General features: G+C 33.7%; 1 protein-coding gene across 1 annotated transcript in view; it reads left to right on the top strand.

Annotated features, from left to right (window-relative positions):
• Positions 1-17156, top strand: part of LOC143240220 (uncharacterized) — a 34580-nt gene that overhangs the window by 11244 nt on the left and 6180 nt on the right. Inside the window, exons 2-3 of the mRNA XM_076482338.1 lie at positions 5073-5211; positions 11060-11144. Coding sequence (XP_076338453.1) covers positions 5073-5211; positions 11060-11144 — 224 coding nt within the window. The remainder of the gene's footprint in view (positions 1-5072; positions 5212-11059; positions 11145-17156) is intronic.

Raw genomic sequence — 17156 nt, 5'->3', positions numbered from 1 at the left:
GTTTAAATTAGAGACAGCTTATGAAAGTTTCCGCGAAATTTAAAAACAAACAAACAAATACTTTGTTTTTAGTTATATACTTATCTGTTTATATGTCATATATATATATATATGTTGTATCAACGTTTGAAATGATATCTAATACTTGTAGTATTTAGGTACGTGGATAACTTAACAGGTAAAACTTGTAACAGCAATAACAAAAAATAAAATAGAAAATAGTTGGTATAATTAATTTTGAGTTTTTTTAACTAGGTAAGAAAAAGAGACTAGCTGCATTGTAAAAACTTTTAAACAAAGACAATGTTTAATACTTAAAACACAGAACAAGAAGATATTACTCAGTTGAAAGACAGCCATAGGATGAAAGATCTACATGACACTCACTCGATCTAGAGAGAGGTATTTGCCAGGAGAAATTCTCAATCAACATAAAAGAGTTGACTGCTATGTAAGGAAAACAAAAGAATACTATCACCCACGTGATAGATAGTAATTTTAAAACAAAAATATGAAGGATATAACCTTCAGGCAGTGTGAAGTATCTACATAATCGACATTATTACAGTATTGCGTGTTAAACCACATTGGCTTCCATTGACTTCTTTCATGAGAAAAAGATACTTCCATATTTTACCCCTGAAAATAGATAACTATAACAATGGCAAGTTATACACATGCCATAATCAGTTGTTCATTGTTAAAACTTGTATGCACTATCAACTCCTCATGTGGATGGAAATAGAACATTTTAGGTATTCTTGTTCATTTATCTATAATAGAAATAAAACCATTTATTTTGTTTCACGTACAGCACTGGAAATTTTTTTATAGAGAACAGTATCTATTATAGATAGCAAAAGAACTAAACATACATTGTTTGTTCACTTGAAACAGGTAATTAAGCTCTAAAACTTGTACTAAAATATGAAAAATTAGAGGAGTGAAGATATGTTCCCACACTATATTATATAATTCATTCACACCTTTCATTAACTATCTAGCTAAGTGTGAACATAAACAGAACTGGAACCCAACCTACAAACATTTGATAACCTTAACGGCAATATTAATACAGTTCAATTTGGGCCCGTTCTTTCTTCTCAACTTGCAACTGTAATGACTTAAATAGTCATGAATTGTACCTTTCCGTTATCCAGTATAGAATATATCTTTATTAATATGTTTCCAGGTAGTCAATCTAAATTTTTTTTGCGAGTGTACTACATCGATAGTATTACATTTTTGTTAAGGAAGTCTAATAAAAAACATTTAGAGACAGAAGAAAGGTACGACCAAAAAAGGATCAAACGTGCGACTAAACGGAATGAAATCAAAATTAACAGTCAAACTAGTAGCTACACTTATAGCATTGATAATAATTTTAAAGTAAATATTCTTTAGTTACTTAGCTAAACCACGTTTTATTGTTCAACTTTTTACATGATAGTGGATAAAACGAAATACGCTACCTGACTAATTAAAGAATGAATATTTGCTGAAAAATTCTCATCAGTGCTGTAACTGTAACTACCAGTTTGCCCGCCAGTTTTGATTTCATTCCTTTAAGACAACCACTTATTCCTTACATCTTTTCATCACATCTAAGGTGGTGTTCATTCAAAGTCATGACTTTTTGTCATTACACACCAACAAACTACACCAAGTAAGAAAGTGACACTCGATAGTAACCAACATCTGCCTTAGGATCTCAACCCTATTATTCGGAACAGTCTTTAACTTTATGAAACCAACAAATATTCTTTAAAATATATGGAGTTAGTTTTACTTCTCTAAAAAGTGTTAATAGTTTTCTTTATGCTAATGTCATGGAATTTAGCTTAACAGTTTCTTATCATCACCCTCATACACTTCTTGCAGCCGTATTAAACATTATTATTTAAGCTATTGTTTAAGCTAATATTAGGTGATGCTAAACACACACTAATTAGGATAATTTAATAAAATTTAGTAAATTTAAGCTGAAAAATTATCAATGAATAATCAATAATAACCATCCACCCCTATGATTATTTTGAAAACTTGAGCAAGAAACTGCTAATCTAGTTTGGTTAGCCTAACCAATACTTATATATTTACAATCCCCCGCTAGTGCAGTGGTAAGTCTACCGATTTAGGTGTTCGATCAAGTGTTCGATTTCCATTGGTGGACTCAGCAGATAGCCCGATGTGGCTCTGCTCTAAGATAACACACACATACACATATATCTGAACAACCTTTAACCTTATAGGTTTGCTGCTCTTAATCAGCCGTCTTTAATCCGAATGAGAAGAACTGAAAACTGTCCACTTTCACTCTTAAATGAAGCTGTAGTAAAAACGTTATATCGGTAACTCACGTGACTTTTGGAGTAGGCGTGCGCAAAAATTTCGTTAAATTTGAACGGTTTTTGTTGAATAACTTTGTGCACTTAGATTATATTTATAACAAACGAGACTCTCAAATGTAGGTTGTAAAGATCTAACAGTTTACTAAATTTGAAAAAAAAAACACCAAAAGTTAAATATTTTTTTCAATGAAATGAAGTTTCCGTACTATGGGTGAGAAGAATAAAAAATAAAAAAACACTGGAAGATACTCAACCGAAACTGGTGATGTTGTGTCTGAGATATTCCTAACAGATTACCTTGAAATCTGGTATTCAAAATAATAGTCCAAAACACCACATCCACTGAAAATACGTCTGAACAACAGAAGAGGGAAAAATCACTAAACTATCATTCCTGTTAATAACACACATGTGTCATACATGTTGTTGTTGTTTTTTGCCGCAGGACAAACTACAGTCTGTATTGATGTTGTCAGTTTGTAAATATATACTAATTCTTTTCCTCAGATAAAGTTTGCTTGTGCCAATAACTAGAAACTAATATCACTTCTAGCCTATGTCTGACTTCCCTGGCCAGAATATTATAGATCGTTGTACAACAGGATATGAGTTAAAGGAGGTTTTTTTTGGAAGTTGGCATATGTAGCTTCAGATTTTACATGCCATATATATTTTTTTTAATTTTAGCAGAAAATCAGAATTCATCTTGTTTTTGTCCTGCGTAAAGATTATGTAATTTTATTTGGCTTTGCCTTGTGTGGAAAAGTGTATAAAAGCTTTTCTCCCTAGCAGCCAGTAACAGTCAAAGGAAAATTATAAGCTGGCCAATAAGTGTGAGGACTTGCACAGTTTCTATAAGCATAGATTTTATTTTACTTGTTAATGTATGTTTGTGTTTCTTTCCTTTGATGTTCGTGTTTGTTTTATTCTCTGAATAACATTTCAGGAATCTGCATTTTACAGAAACTTTTTAAATTTATCTTCTGAATACCACAAAACTAAATTTTAAAAAATAATTAAAAGTTTAAAAAATTGCGAATACAGATATTTTCGTAGAGTACGTTATAAACGATTTTAATATTTTATATTTTCACATCATAAGTTTAAACCTAAGTTCACAAGCCTTTTCTCCTGTGATATTCAAGTATATTAATATTGGAGAGAGAAATATCAAGCATCTATAAAACAAGTTTCAGAAATATTTCGCAGAGATTAATTTCAAGAATAAAATAGACGCATAGAAATGTGCAAATGATGCTGTTTTTATACAAGTTTTTAAATTTAATATCTGGTTTCGTAGTTTATGTAGTAAAGCTTCAACTAGCTGCTGAGGTAGAGAGGATCAAAACACATATATACCAGCCAAAGAGAGAAATCATGAAACATCATAAATCATGTAGATATTTATATTGTTATGTCAGAGAAGAATCCTTTGTGATATCCTAGAACTTTTACATTTCCTGTGTCAGTGATAACTCCAAATAAAAATACTGAAGAGATAAGCTCGCATCTGGTACTATTGTATATAAGTCTCTATATTACATCTTGGAGTTACTATGTTCTTTCTTCATAAAGGAATGATATAGAAATAGAGCTAAGTCAATACAAGCCTACATAAAAGCATTACAACCAAAAATACATATACTAAATTGTCCATTTAGATCAACCATATCAAATATAGAATGTTACAATTGTATTACTAACGAAATTCATGATTAATAATTTAAAAAAATTTATGAGTAATCTGTATACCTTGAAAGGGCAGCCTTGAACTGGATGATAACATTAAAGAGCTAAATTTCGATCGAAATTTAGTAATCGCTAGTTTAGATGTAGAACTTCTATTTGCTAGTATGAATTATTCGCACATTTGTCTTCTAACAAGGAAGTAGTTCTGAGGGTATACCAAAAGAAGTATTTCGTACAATATGGAAAGTAGCAACAAACGAATCACACTTTTTGTTTAATGGAAAGGTATATGACTAAATAAATGGAGTAGATATAGGATCCAGTTTCGTCCATATATTAGTAAATGTATTTAAGTGGTATCAGTAGATGTGCCTCTGTTTTACAATATAATAACATTTTTTGTTATCAAACTTCAATTTTAAAGTTTTCTTCGTATTTCAGGAAGAAATATAATTAGACAAAGTGTTACACATTCTTTGAAAGTTATGTAAGGCCTAATTTAGGAATTTAACAGATAAGTATTAGTATATTGAAATCAGTTGTAGTTAAATATTAAAAGAACTTTAAGTCACTCTGAACAATAAAATAAAATTTCACTTGATGTATTGTTGTAACTTTTAGTGTTTAACTGTAAATGTTTGTCAGTGAAAGAAACGTGATAGTCTGTTTTATTTGTTTGTTGTTAAACAAAACTCTTCAAACAATTATCTGTGCTGTGCCTACCACGAGTATCTATCTCAGACATATCCCTGAGTCATTTCGGGAGAGGGAAAGTGATGTCTACCTCTAATTCTTTTGAAATTGTTTCACAAAATAAGTTATAAAATGTAATAGAATACCGTTATTTGAAACTATTTTTGGCGCTGAAAAAGGAGGTGCCAAAAAAGGTACAATAGAAAGAACAGACGATTAAAAATACTGCAGTCGCCTAAAAAGTAGATTACAGACAGTTTCATTTTATGGCATAAAACAAATTAGAACTTAATACTCTCTAAACCATTAGTAAAAAGTGGTCTTTACTTGCTTTATTAGGTTCTGTCAAGCAAATCGTACTCCCTCACAACGAAGGAAAGGCCAACAAGGACCTAATAATTGTAACTGTGATTGGTGTCGTCATTGTTCTTAGCACTTTTGCCTTTTGGATGTGTGGTATATGCAGTTTTATTACGAGGTAGGCAAATTGATTTATCTTTAAATATTATTTGTCGTTTAGAAATATAAAAACACGTGTGAAATCTTGTATTAATAGTTTTTGTATTATGATTTTATGGATGAAAAGTTCGTCATCTTGTTACATTTCATATATCACAGAATTTATTAAAAATAAATTTCATGCAATCTCAGAAGCTCAAGTTCCAAATAATCAGTAAGACTGAAAATTTGAATGAAAAGTTTATTTAATTTTATAATATGTCAATGACGATTTAGGAAAAACGATATTTTTATTAAATGATACTAAAACTCGGTGATAAAATTTTTAAACTGTTAGCTACAAAGGAAAACTTTTAAACAAAATACAAATATCTCATATATCGTAATGTTAAGCATTTGGGCCTCTCGATTTTAATCAAACACCAGTTATTTTTGCTAAAATGTGAACTGTACATTTTTAACGTAACTTTATTTCGTGATACAAGTTAGGGAAGGAATCGCGCAACATGCCGCTTAGGCTAGTTGATCAAGCTATAAATATATGTATGAAACATAGTTTCTTAGTAAGACAAGAGTTAGTTAGATAGACTAGATAGATATAAACTGGATAATTGTGAGTTTAGGCATAAATTGTTAAGAATACTGAGATAAGTGCTGCCACCTGTAGTTAGAATAACTCAAGGAGAACATTATTCATGACAGGAACAGGAAGTATTGTGATGTCACACTTTGTATTTTTTTTTGTACATGTGTACTCAATGAATAAACACCTATCAACAGGTTATGGGCCCAGGAATGCTCTAATAGTGCTTAAACAGATGAAACTGTTTTAAAATTGTTAGTACAAGTAATCCAGGAGACACTGAGGATTACTGTAGAACAGTTTTGGATGACAATCTTTGTTGGATAGCAAATATTTACGTGGATACTTTATCACAAGCTTTAGGTGATTCGTTTCCTTTGTCTGGAAGCCATTGTGAAATACCAAGATGAACTGTAAGTAAAATATTGATTGACACTCTATTTTCTCAAGTCATATAAAGGGAGAAATAGATCTAAATCAAAGAAAGGAATATTACAGTTGTGGTTGAAATAGTTTGACAATGGAAGATAAAATATCAATTGATAAGTTGGGAGAAAATAATTAGGCCACATGGACATTTTAAATGGAACATTTATTGAGAGGAAAAGGCCTATGGGACCATGTAACTGAAACAGAGGTATTTGCAGAGACAGCCAATGATCAAACAAGGGCATATTTCAACAGGAAAAGGGAAAGAACATTTTCAGCAATTGTTCTGAATATTCAAGGTGCATAACTCTATCTTGTCACCTCATGCGCAACTCCTAAGGAAGCATGGAATGTACTGCGTGGTCACTTTGATAGGAACACACTAGCCAATAAGCTATTCCTGAAAAAGAAGTATTTTCGATGTAAGGTGAAAGAAAGCATGACGGTCCAGGAACATTTGAAACAAATGAAGGAATTAACGGATCAGCTTGCTGCGGTTGGGGCGGAAATAGCAGAAGAAGATCAGATTGTTACCTTACTTGGTAGTCTGCCAGCTAGCTATGATACACTGTAACAGCCCTGGAAACCAAAATTGATGATATCTCATTAGAATTTGTGCAACAGGCACTGATTAATAAAGAACAAAAGAAGAAAAAGACCACATCGAATGAAACATCATCAACTGCATTAGCCACTCGTAGCAACTTCAAACCACATGGAACACAAGAAACAAAGAAAAGGGGTAACAGCTTCAAGTGTTACGAGTGTGGCAGAGAGGGACATATAAAACGCAATTGTCCAACACTGAAGGAAATGGTCCACAAAGCTAAGAATGTGGATATTAATGGGGCGGAAGATCATACTGATGGAAACAATGGTGTTGCCTTTGTAACAAACCAGGTTAAAGGAATACGAAATGGGGAATGGTTGGTAGATTCTGGTGCGTCTAGGCATATGACACACCAGAGGAACATATTATCAAATTCTCACAAGTTTAGCACACCTCAGCAAGTTACGATTGGTGATGGAAGAACTGTTGAAGCTCTTGGAGTTGGAAACTGTAAACTAGAAATGACATTTAAAGTCAGTAATTCAAAGCATATCACAATGCAGAGTGTCCTTCATATACTAAAATTAGCTAGCAATCTATTTTCAGTAGGAGCTGCTACTGAAATAGGAAATATTGTGCAGTTTGGAGTTAATTGCTGTTACATCTGAGGTAAATCAGGACAACTCCATGGCATGGGTACAAGAAAGGATGATGGTCTATACCAACCAGACTGTAAGACCAGTGTTACTGAGAATGCCTCAGTAGCCTCAAACAGCAGCATGAATGGCTTGGATATATGGCATCAACGACTAGAGCATGTTAGTGTTTCACAGTTACAGAAGCTTGCCAGGAGTGGAAATATAAATGAAATCAAATTCCAGAAGTCTGATGAAGCCAGTTTCTGTGAGGGCTGCACTGAAGGTAAAATCCACAGGAAGCCATTTAAGTCAGTGGGAGAAATCAGATCAAAGGGAAGACTGCAACTGGTACACAGTGATGTCTGTGGTCCTATGCAAACTCCATCTATTGGAGTTAGCAAGTACTTTGTTACATTTATTGATGATTACTCAAGATGCTGCAGAGTGTATTTCTTGAAGTCAAGAGGCATTCATCATGAGATGTGTGTAGCATATTGTCCAGAACAAAATGGCGTTGCTGAGAGAAGGAACAGAACTCTTGTGGAATCAGCAAGAAGCATGCTGTCACATACTAAGTTACCAAGAATGTACTGGGTGGAAGCTGTAGCTACTGCAGCGTATGTGGGTAACAGAGTATCCACATCGGCAATAAAAGATGGTAGTACGTCATATGAGAGATGGTGTGGGAAGAAACCAGATGTAAAACACATGAAAGTGTTCGGATGTCTTGCATATGCACATGTGCCAGATGCGTCAAGACAGAAATTTGACATGAAGTCTATGAAGGTACATTTCATTGGATATGATAACTGCACCAAGGGATATCGACTGTATAATGAAAAATCCAGGAAGATTTTCATACGGCGAGATGTTACCTTTAATGAAACAGAATTTGGTCAAGAGCCTGTGACAAATAAGTATATCTCATCAAGTGAACAGACAGTGGACCAAGAAACAGAAGTTAAAGATGAACGACCAGCAAGAAACAGAAAACCCCCCATTCGCTATGGTTATGATGAGTATGCTGATATGGCAGCAACAAATGAATCAGTTTGTCACACTGCAAACTTATGCAGTATGTTTAAGCCAAGCACATTAAGTGAAGCAATGTCAAGTGACAATGCAAAGGAGTGGAAGTAAGCCACAGATCTGGAATTTGAGTCTTTACAAGAAAATGACACCTGGGACCTGGTGGAATTACCAGTTGGAAGAAAACCTATAGGTTGTAAATGGGAATTCAAAGTTAAATATGGAAATACTGGATATGTAGAGAAATTCAAGAGTAGGCTGGTAGCCAAAGGTTACTCGCAGAATTATGGTCTGGATTACGAGGAAACCTTCTCCCTAGTGGTGCGCTATGCATCAGTTCGCTCCTTGATTGCATTTGCTGTGAAGAACAGCAAGAACAACTTGCAAATTCACCAGATGGATGTCATAACTGCATTTTTGAATGGAAATCTGGATGAAGAGATATACATGGAACAACCAAAACGCTACGCTGTTCCAGGGAAGGAAAACCTTGTGTGTAAACTGAAAAAATCACTGTATGGATTAAAACAGTCACCACGCTGTTGGAACAAATCATTTCATGAACAGATGATGGAACTGGAATTTGTTCAGAGTTCAGCAGATCCATGTGTTTACGTATGGAAGGGTGAAAATCTAGCAATAGTTGCAGTATATGTGGATGACATTATTTTGGTTGCTGATAATGATGATGAAATAATCACTATAAAGGAAGCATTGAAGGAAAAATTCCGCATGAAAGACCTTGGAAAGCTCCATTACATCCTTGGACTCAGTGTTGATCAGGATGAAAAAAATGGCTGTATATGGTTAAATCAAAGAAGGTATATCCAAAGTATGCTGGTGAAATTTGGAATGACTGAGTGTAAGGCAGTTGCAACTCCATCAGATGTAAACGTGAAACTGCAAAAGGATGGTGTTAGCACTCAGGTTGACCACAGTTTGTACCAGTCGTTGGTAGGCAGCTTTCTGTATGCTGCAATGGGAACAAGACCAGATATTGTATATGCAGTGGGAGCAATATTGAAATATTGTGCTCAACCCAACACAGCACATTTGACAGCAGCAAAGAGAATCCTACGTTACTTGAAAGGAACAGCTGATCTAGGTCTTAAGTTTGAAAAGGTACCAGGAGACATCATTACTGGTTACTCAGATGCAGATTTTGCTGGAGACCTGGATGATAGGTAGTCCATATTAGGAAATATCTTCATTCAAGCAGGAGCAGTAAGTTGGATTAGCAAAAAGCAATCCACGGTGGCCCTGTCCACCTCAGAGGCAGAGTATATAGCCTTGAGTCTTGCAGCACAGGAAACAGTATGGTTGAGAAGACTACTGCAAAAAATAGGTTCCGAAGTTGATGACCCTGTTCGTATCATGGAAGATAACCAAGGAACAATCGCAATGGCACAGAATCCAGTGGGTCATGCAAGAACAAAACACATTGATATTCGTTACCACTTCATTCGCCAATGTGTGCAGAATGGATCAGTAAAACTCGAATATTGTCCCACAAGCAGTATGACTGCTGATATTCTTACGAAGCCACTTGCTAGAAATGCATTTGAAAGGTTCAGAGATAATGTTGGACTGGCACCAATGGATAAATGAACCAGATAAAGTGACGATTATAATAACAGACTGAAGTAATTGTAAAACATTTAGAATAACTGTAAGATCATTGACAGTAATTGTAAGTTTGTGTAAAACTTAAAATTAAGTGGAAGTGTTAAGAATATTGAGATAAGTGCTGCCACCTGTAGTTAGGAATAACTCAAGGAGAACTTTATTCATGACAGGAACAGGAAATATTGTGATGTCACACTTTGTATTTTTTTGTACATGTGTACTCAATGAATAAATACATATCAACATAAATAAATTGAGATTATCATAGACTGTATTATAATAATAGAGTAGGAAATAAACAACGTGTCTTGTCAGTTTTTTTCTGAAGTAACTGAGTCAACCTGTGTGAACTTTGAAGAAGAGAAATGATTTTCAAAGCTCAACTGTGATACAACTGTGGTGATTGAGAGTGTGATGAAAATTTGCATATACGTTTAACTTGTTTTAATATATTATTTTAAAACAAGTGTAGTGTGTGCGGTTTGTTTATTATTGTATTAACAAATCAAATTACCTACTGTAAAGAAGAATCCATCCCATCCAAATATAAAAGAAAATTATTAGAAAAATATGTCCCATCCCTAAAACAGTGTTACAGATTTTGCTGGAAAGTTTCCTATGCAGAGCAAACTGAATCAATAATAATACAGATGGCATATAGAAACTTATCAGTTTCCTTCTTGCTTAAGCATAACACTAAATGAGTTTCTGCTTAAGCTTTTAGTAATATTTGTTGTAAAGAATGAAAAACTTGATCAATTAATATCTTCTTTAACTGTGCTTACAAAAAAGAAGACTTAACAGTTTTTAACATTTTACTCACTTGCATCATGATTATCCTCATCTGTAGCTATGGAAAAACAATGGAAATGTAAAATGTAGCGGATAGTTCTTTTTACATTCAATATTTATTTGTTTAGTTTTTGCTTTTTCCCATCGTTTGCCAGATGTAATTTTGTTGTGGTCCTTTTTTGTAATGGTAATAGATTTTTTTATTTTCCATTTTGACTAGAATACATTCCAGAAGTAATTCTGACTCATCTATTTCCGATAATTCACATATTGTTGTGACTGAAGATGTTCCTAATTCCGATGAGGTAATATATCTCAATTAAGCTTTATATCGGAGGTGATTCAACCTAATTTATCTTTATAGTTTAAAATATTAGACATGATTTAAGAAGATTTTTTGTTCCAGTATAGTGTACGGTATATGTTTTAGTAAGCAAGAACTGATTAATGTAAGTTATTTTGTCGCTCAGAAAGGCACATTGTTAAATTTATATTTCCACTTTTTATTTCTCAGGGAAACATTATTATGATACAAGCTTTCGTAAACATTTCATCAAAATGAATTAGTCTTGTATGGACATGTAAATCAATGAGAATGTTCAAAACAATTAAACTCGGGGTGTAGATGAGTTCGACCACGAGGAAGACAACGTCATATGGTACGTTCTGATGGCATCATGAACACACGTCCTGATGTCTTTAGTATAAAAACCATCGTACAAAATAATATTCAACTAGTTTTGGAAAGTCACACGGTATGTGAAGGAAAGTTCCAATGCCGTATAATTTCAATAATTGAGTATAGTTTAGATTTGTCCTTGAAATTCTTTCAAATCTGGCAAATAGATTTTAACACAAAATTCAAGGTTATATAGCAAAGTCATATCTAGCTGTCTACTGTGTCTACCGTGGGGAAACCGAACGCCTCATTTTATCCTTGTAAATCAGGATACTTACCGTTGTCCCAGCGAGTTAGTATAGGAAAACAATTAAGTAACACAAGAGGTTTACACACTCGTAATACGTTAAGAACTATATTAGATTATACTGAGTACTTTTTTTAGAATCAGATCTCCAAATAATTTAAATATTAATTTAGACATAATTACCGAAAGAAAGTGACAGTAGAAATTATTTTAAAAAAAATCCATAGATTTATGCGATACTTAACTGGCTTTTCAAAATGCTTTAAATATTTTGCTTATTGCTATAATATCGAAGTCTACATGCACACCAAATATTGATTACTAGTTGGAGTACTCATTCAGTGCACGGGGAAAATATGGTGCTCTCTTGGAGGTCATAGGAGGTCAGATATAAGCCTTGATTCTCTATGTCACTTCCTAGGAGACACGAACGATACATTCCAGATTTGCTAATAGTTGGTTTAGCGGATCATAATTCATAAGAGCGCGCACACATAAACAAACTTTTATCAAATAATAGTTTAGATTCCTTTGAAATGTTCCCGAGGCGCAAGAAACAAAACTGAACTTTATTCTGATTCACCCAAACTTAAACGTTTTTTAAACTGAGTTGAAAAGTGTATAATTTGAGACGCGGCATTAGAAAAAGTAATACAGTTAAAACTCTTTACTCCGGCACCGTTGGAACCTTACAAGTGCCAGATTACAGAAAATTTCTGACCACATAATTTGCCCCTTAGAACCCCTTATCTAAACATCTTATCCCTAAGCTTATCAGATTATTCTACATACTTATTGCTATGTCATAAATAGTAGAATAAAGCCTAAACAGCACTAACATAATCTTCCACAACTCTTGATTTCTTGGAAGACATAATGTAGGTTTAAAATACAGGCAAAATATAAGCTAAAACAAGAGTGTATAACCAAAACGCTCGACTTCAGATGTAAACAAGCCTGGTGCCTTGGCACTGGTAATAGCGTTGCCTTGATCGATTTTCAAACTAATGGTATCAGATAGTTCAGTTTGTGCTGGACCACTGGAGTTGCCGGACTAAAGAGTTTCAACTGCACTAAATTATTTCACTCGTACATTTCGTGCCCTTTGAGAATGTATTTAATTCGTCAAGATAGCATTTAATTAAACTGACATACTTTAAATCCTTCGGAATTATTTTCCTTTCCATAAAACAATTAACTAATTTGAATATTCTCGAACTTCGTGAAAAATTAAACCGTATATAAGTAGCTTCATTTAACATAAAGTTTGCTGAACTGCCATCAGAAAAAAACAATGAATAAATCGTTTTCATTTTATCTGTAGTATTTTAAGACCCCCGGTCACGAAAAAACCGACCTCCTCTAGGCTTCCGCCAAACTCTTAAATATTGTGTACCAGAATGCGCTGATTGGTAGAAATAAACTACTTAACTCTACTATTCAGAATCTTTTTTTAGATTTCAAATCCATATAATATGAAAAAATATACAACTATATATAAATCCAAAGGTAAGCAGCACCTACAAACATCACAAGTCAAGTAGTCACCTTTCTGTGTATATGTTCCTGACAAGGCATTTTACAGATTTAACTAATGAGTATATTTTTCAATCAGAAGAAGAAGCTTTGATGGATTGTATTATGAGATTACGATTACGTAGTCTGACGCTTTAAATCCGTTTTTCGTCTCTGACATTTTCCCCTAAATTTGGGTGTGTTTTTTTCTGTCTTAAAAAAAGGCCTAATGGTATTTCTTTGGTTTGCTGATCCAATCTGTGGTGATTAGCCTTATATAGGTGAAACTGCAGTCTAATGTAGAGGGTACAGCCAATCAAAGAAACCACTAGGCCTCTTTAACAAATACATAGTTCTTATGTATGTGAAATGTCTGATATTTGTTACAGTTTTGTATCTCAAAAACACATTGAATATCATTTACTTATATAATCAGAATTTCACTTATAAATGCTAAAATAGACGTTTCTTAAATTGGTAACAAAATCAGTCGAATATATTTCAAGTCATTATGAAAGTATACGAAAAATAGTTGACAATATGCAAAGTTATTTGTTTTTTTTCTCAGTACTTGGTTATACTATTGGTTGCAACGTATTCCAGATTATCTACAACAAAATATTATTTCTTGTAAGAAATATTATAAAGTAGGTAGAGAAATGTCTTAAACATTCTAGTTTAAAACAATCAGAGAAAGTACGTGGTTTTAATTGTTATCATAAAATCATCAACTTTAAACAATTACGTCCGTTTAAAAACATATATCTATAAAAACAATAACAATCACAACAGAAATTACAAATGTATTTGTTCAACAGCAAATATTTCATTCAATTAACGGGCCTAGCATGGCCAGAATGTTAAGACACTAGACTCGTAATCCGAAAGTCGTGGGTTCGAATCCCCATCACACTAAACATGCTCGCCCTTTCAGCCGTGCGTGCGTTATAATGTCACGGTCAATCCCTCTATTCGTTAGTAAAGGAGTAGGTCAAGAGTTGGCGGTGTGAGGTGATGACTAGCTGCCTTCCTTCTAGTCTTACACTGCTAAATTAAGGACAGCTAGCGCAGATAGCCTTTGTGTAGCTTTGCACGAAATTCAAAACAAACCAATATAGCAAGATGATCAATAACACGTAAGACACCTAGCACAACAAAACGGTTTATTTCTAACGTACCTCGATCAGACACATTATCTTGTCCCATGGTGGATCGGAGACAGCTTTTTAGTCTCTTGAAACAATTCAGGGGATGTTGTAGTCATGGGGACTGTTGCAAAGAGGCTTAACAGGGTGCACATGCAATGATATGGGTATTCCGAGGAATTTTTGTCATTTAGAGTCACAAAAGAATTTGCTAACCTATCTCTTTCAGATTTTCGCGAACACCTGATTTTCCATCTTTCGAAATCAGCTTTTATGCTGGTGAGAGAATTACTCGAACCTTTTTTCTAGAACTCTAAAACTGAATCAATGTCCGTATAAAGTTCTGTATTCTCAAGGTGTTGTAGCTTTACAGCCTTCTGCATGAAATCGTTGACTTTTTCTGAGGCTACAAAAACAATTATCGAGGTAGGTTAGATGGTAAATATCTCTGGATCGTCTATCATGAAGTTGGCCATTTGTGTTTGATGCTTAGCTTTTCGTGATATAAAGATAGTCTTAACACACTGTGGCCCTATCATAGTAAATATAGTGATGAAGTCTTTTGCTTCTGTTCAATACTTTTGTAAGTTTCTTTATATGATGTATAAAATCTAAAAGATCGTCATTGGGGTCTTGCAGCGCTTTAGATATGGGCAACAGGGGCTTCATGAAGTGTGCCATATACAAGAATAATAAGCCAGTGACATATAATAGCAGAAAGTAATTCTGAAACATTCGAAGAGCTTGTCAAGTCAGTCCACTCAGTTCTGTTTTTGATCGTGTACAACGGAGACCATATCAACAAACATGACCACTATTCCATCACGTTTCACTCAGTAAAGCTAGAATAATTCTTTGCTTAGAATTGATAACCTTTCCCAGTTTTGGTTTAGTTTAGCTGAGATTTTTGATGAGATTTGTCACTTCCTTGTTTGCACAAATGTAGTTTAAGGCATCACATATTTAAGCTCCAAGAGCAAAAACGAGACGTATGGTTGTAGAAATACGTTAAAATCATCTTTGGATAACTTCTTTGCACAACTGCTTAAGTTCCTTTTACTCGATGTTTCATATGCAGTACAACCATTGTAATTTTGAGCGCATATCTTCAACAGATCAAAACTTTTAACTTACATCATTATCAATTATGTCACCAACGTTAGTCCGATGTCCTATAATGATTTCTAGGTGAAGCTCACTGGCTCGGTTCTTGCGCTACCTTCCTCCAGTGGTTTAGAGAAAAGTCTGAGGAATTTTAACGCTAAAAATCACGTTTAGATATCCGTTTTGGGCACACCACAGATAGCCCAATGTGTAGTTTCGTGCTTAATAACAAACAAACTATGTTAGCAGTAGGTAAAAGGTTAATTGTCCAAGGCACCTCTCAAGTGTTTCTTTATATTGGAGAACTATATTCTAGAGAAACAAGGTTACCTTCATGCTTGATCTAAGTATATTAAGAAAACGTACTAATAATCCTTTGCCATTTCACGCTGTCAGATAAACTATAGACAATAGTTGTAGACTATAGTATTGTACATCACACGAAAAGTAAAACCTGCTGATGAAACATAAATTACACATTCAGGATTTTCATCCTGAAATAATATTTTATAGACTTGTTTAATTAGTTACAATTAGTTTAATTAACACGGTAGTAAAGATCGTATATCTGTAATCTGTCCTTAGCTGACTCATACGCATAGCAGACTTAATTATCGGGTTATTAACTCTTTCTAAAATCAATAACTTTAGCTAGTCTATAGCTAAACGTACTTATCATAGGTTTTGGATTATTTTTCCTGCATAATTTCAATAATCATTGTCCCTTAACGAAACAGTAAATGAATTGAGTAAATACAGTCTTGGCTAAAATGTTTGTACACTGTTCTGTATTGATGTTATTGTCTACATGTATGGAGTAGGTTTTGAGTAAATGAGATAAGATAGTTTCTTTTGTACATTTATTCGTCAAACACACAAACTCGCCTATTTTTATAAAATGGTGTGTTTTTGATTTAATATTGTTCAGATAATTTCTCTGTACTTGATCACGCGCGTTTCAGAAGTTATATGGCATCAAATTATTCGACTGTCTAGAAACGGTGTAACAGATATTGCCAGAACTCTGGCGTACCACAATACTGGAACGTCATCGGACTGCAGGAACCGTTGTTTCAGAAAAGTCTACTGGTAGATGCAAAACACCACTGCTCAAAATGACTATGTTTTATTAGGTTAACTCGTTATGTTCGAGTTTAAAAATGTAACATGCCTAAAAGAAACGTATCAGTTATTAGACTTTATGAAGCTTACCATGGGTTTGAAATCATGTTTATAAACAGAGCGACTAATCACACTCCAAAAAAAAATATTTTTTTATTTAAACTCAACACTTCGGCTTACGTTTTTCTCAATGATTACAAAGTCGTTCAAGTTTTTCTGGGATGTGAATACTCGTTTGTGTTTTTTTTAAACATGTAATAAGCCTAATACTAATATTTTATGGCAGATACAGTTGTAACTACATTACACTTCATCCAAACTTCAAAAAAATTTCACTTGTTTCTCAACGATAAAATAAGCCTGGAAATGCGTCTTCTGTGACATTTATGTAATCTTTATTAAATTATTTATTTATGTTTAAGAAAGGAGTCTCTCTCTCAAAAAATAAAATATATAAACTAGCATGCCTTAAGATAGAAACGAACCTATAACACTGTATATTATA

Source organism: Tachypleus tridentatus, chromosome 13, assembly GCF_004210375.1.
Source record: "Tachypleus tridentatus isolate NWPU-2018 chromosome 13, ASM421037v1, whole genome shotgun sequence".
In the NCBI taxonomy this organism is placed as follows: Eukaryota; Metazoa; Arthropoda; class Merostomata; order Xiphosura; family Limulidae; genus Tachypleus; species Tachypleus tridentatus.
The sequence above is the reverse complement of the archived record's forward strand: the minus strand, read 5'-3'. Positions and strand labels throughout refer to the sequence as shown.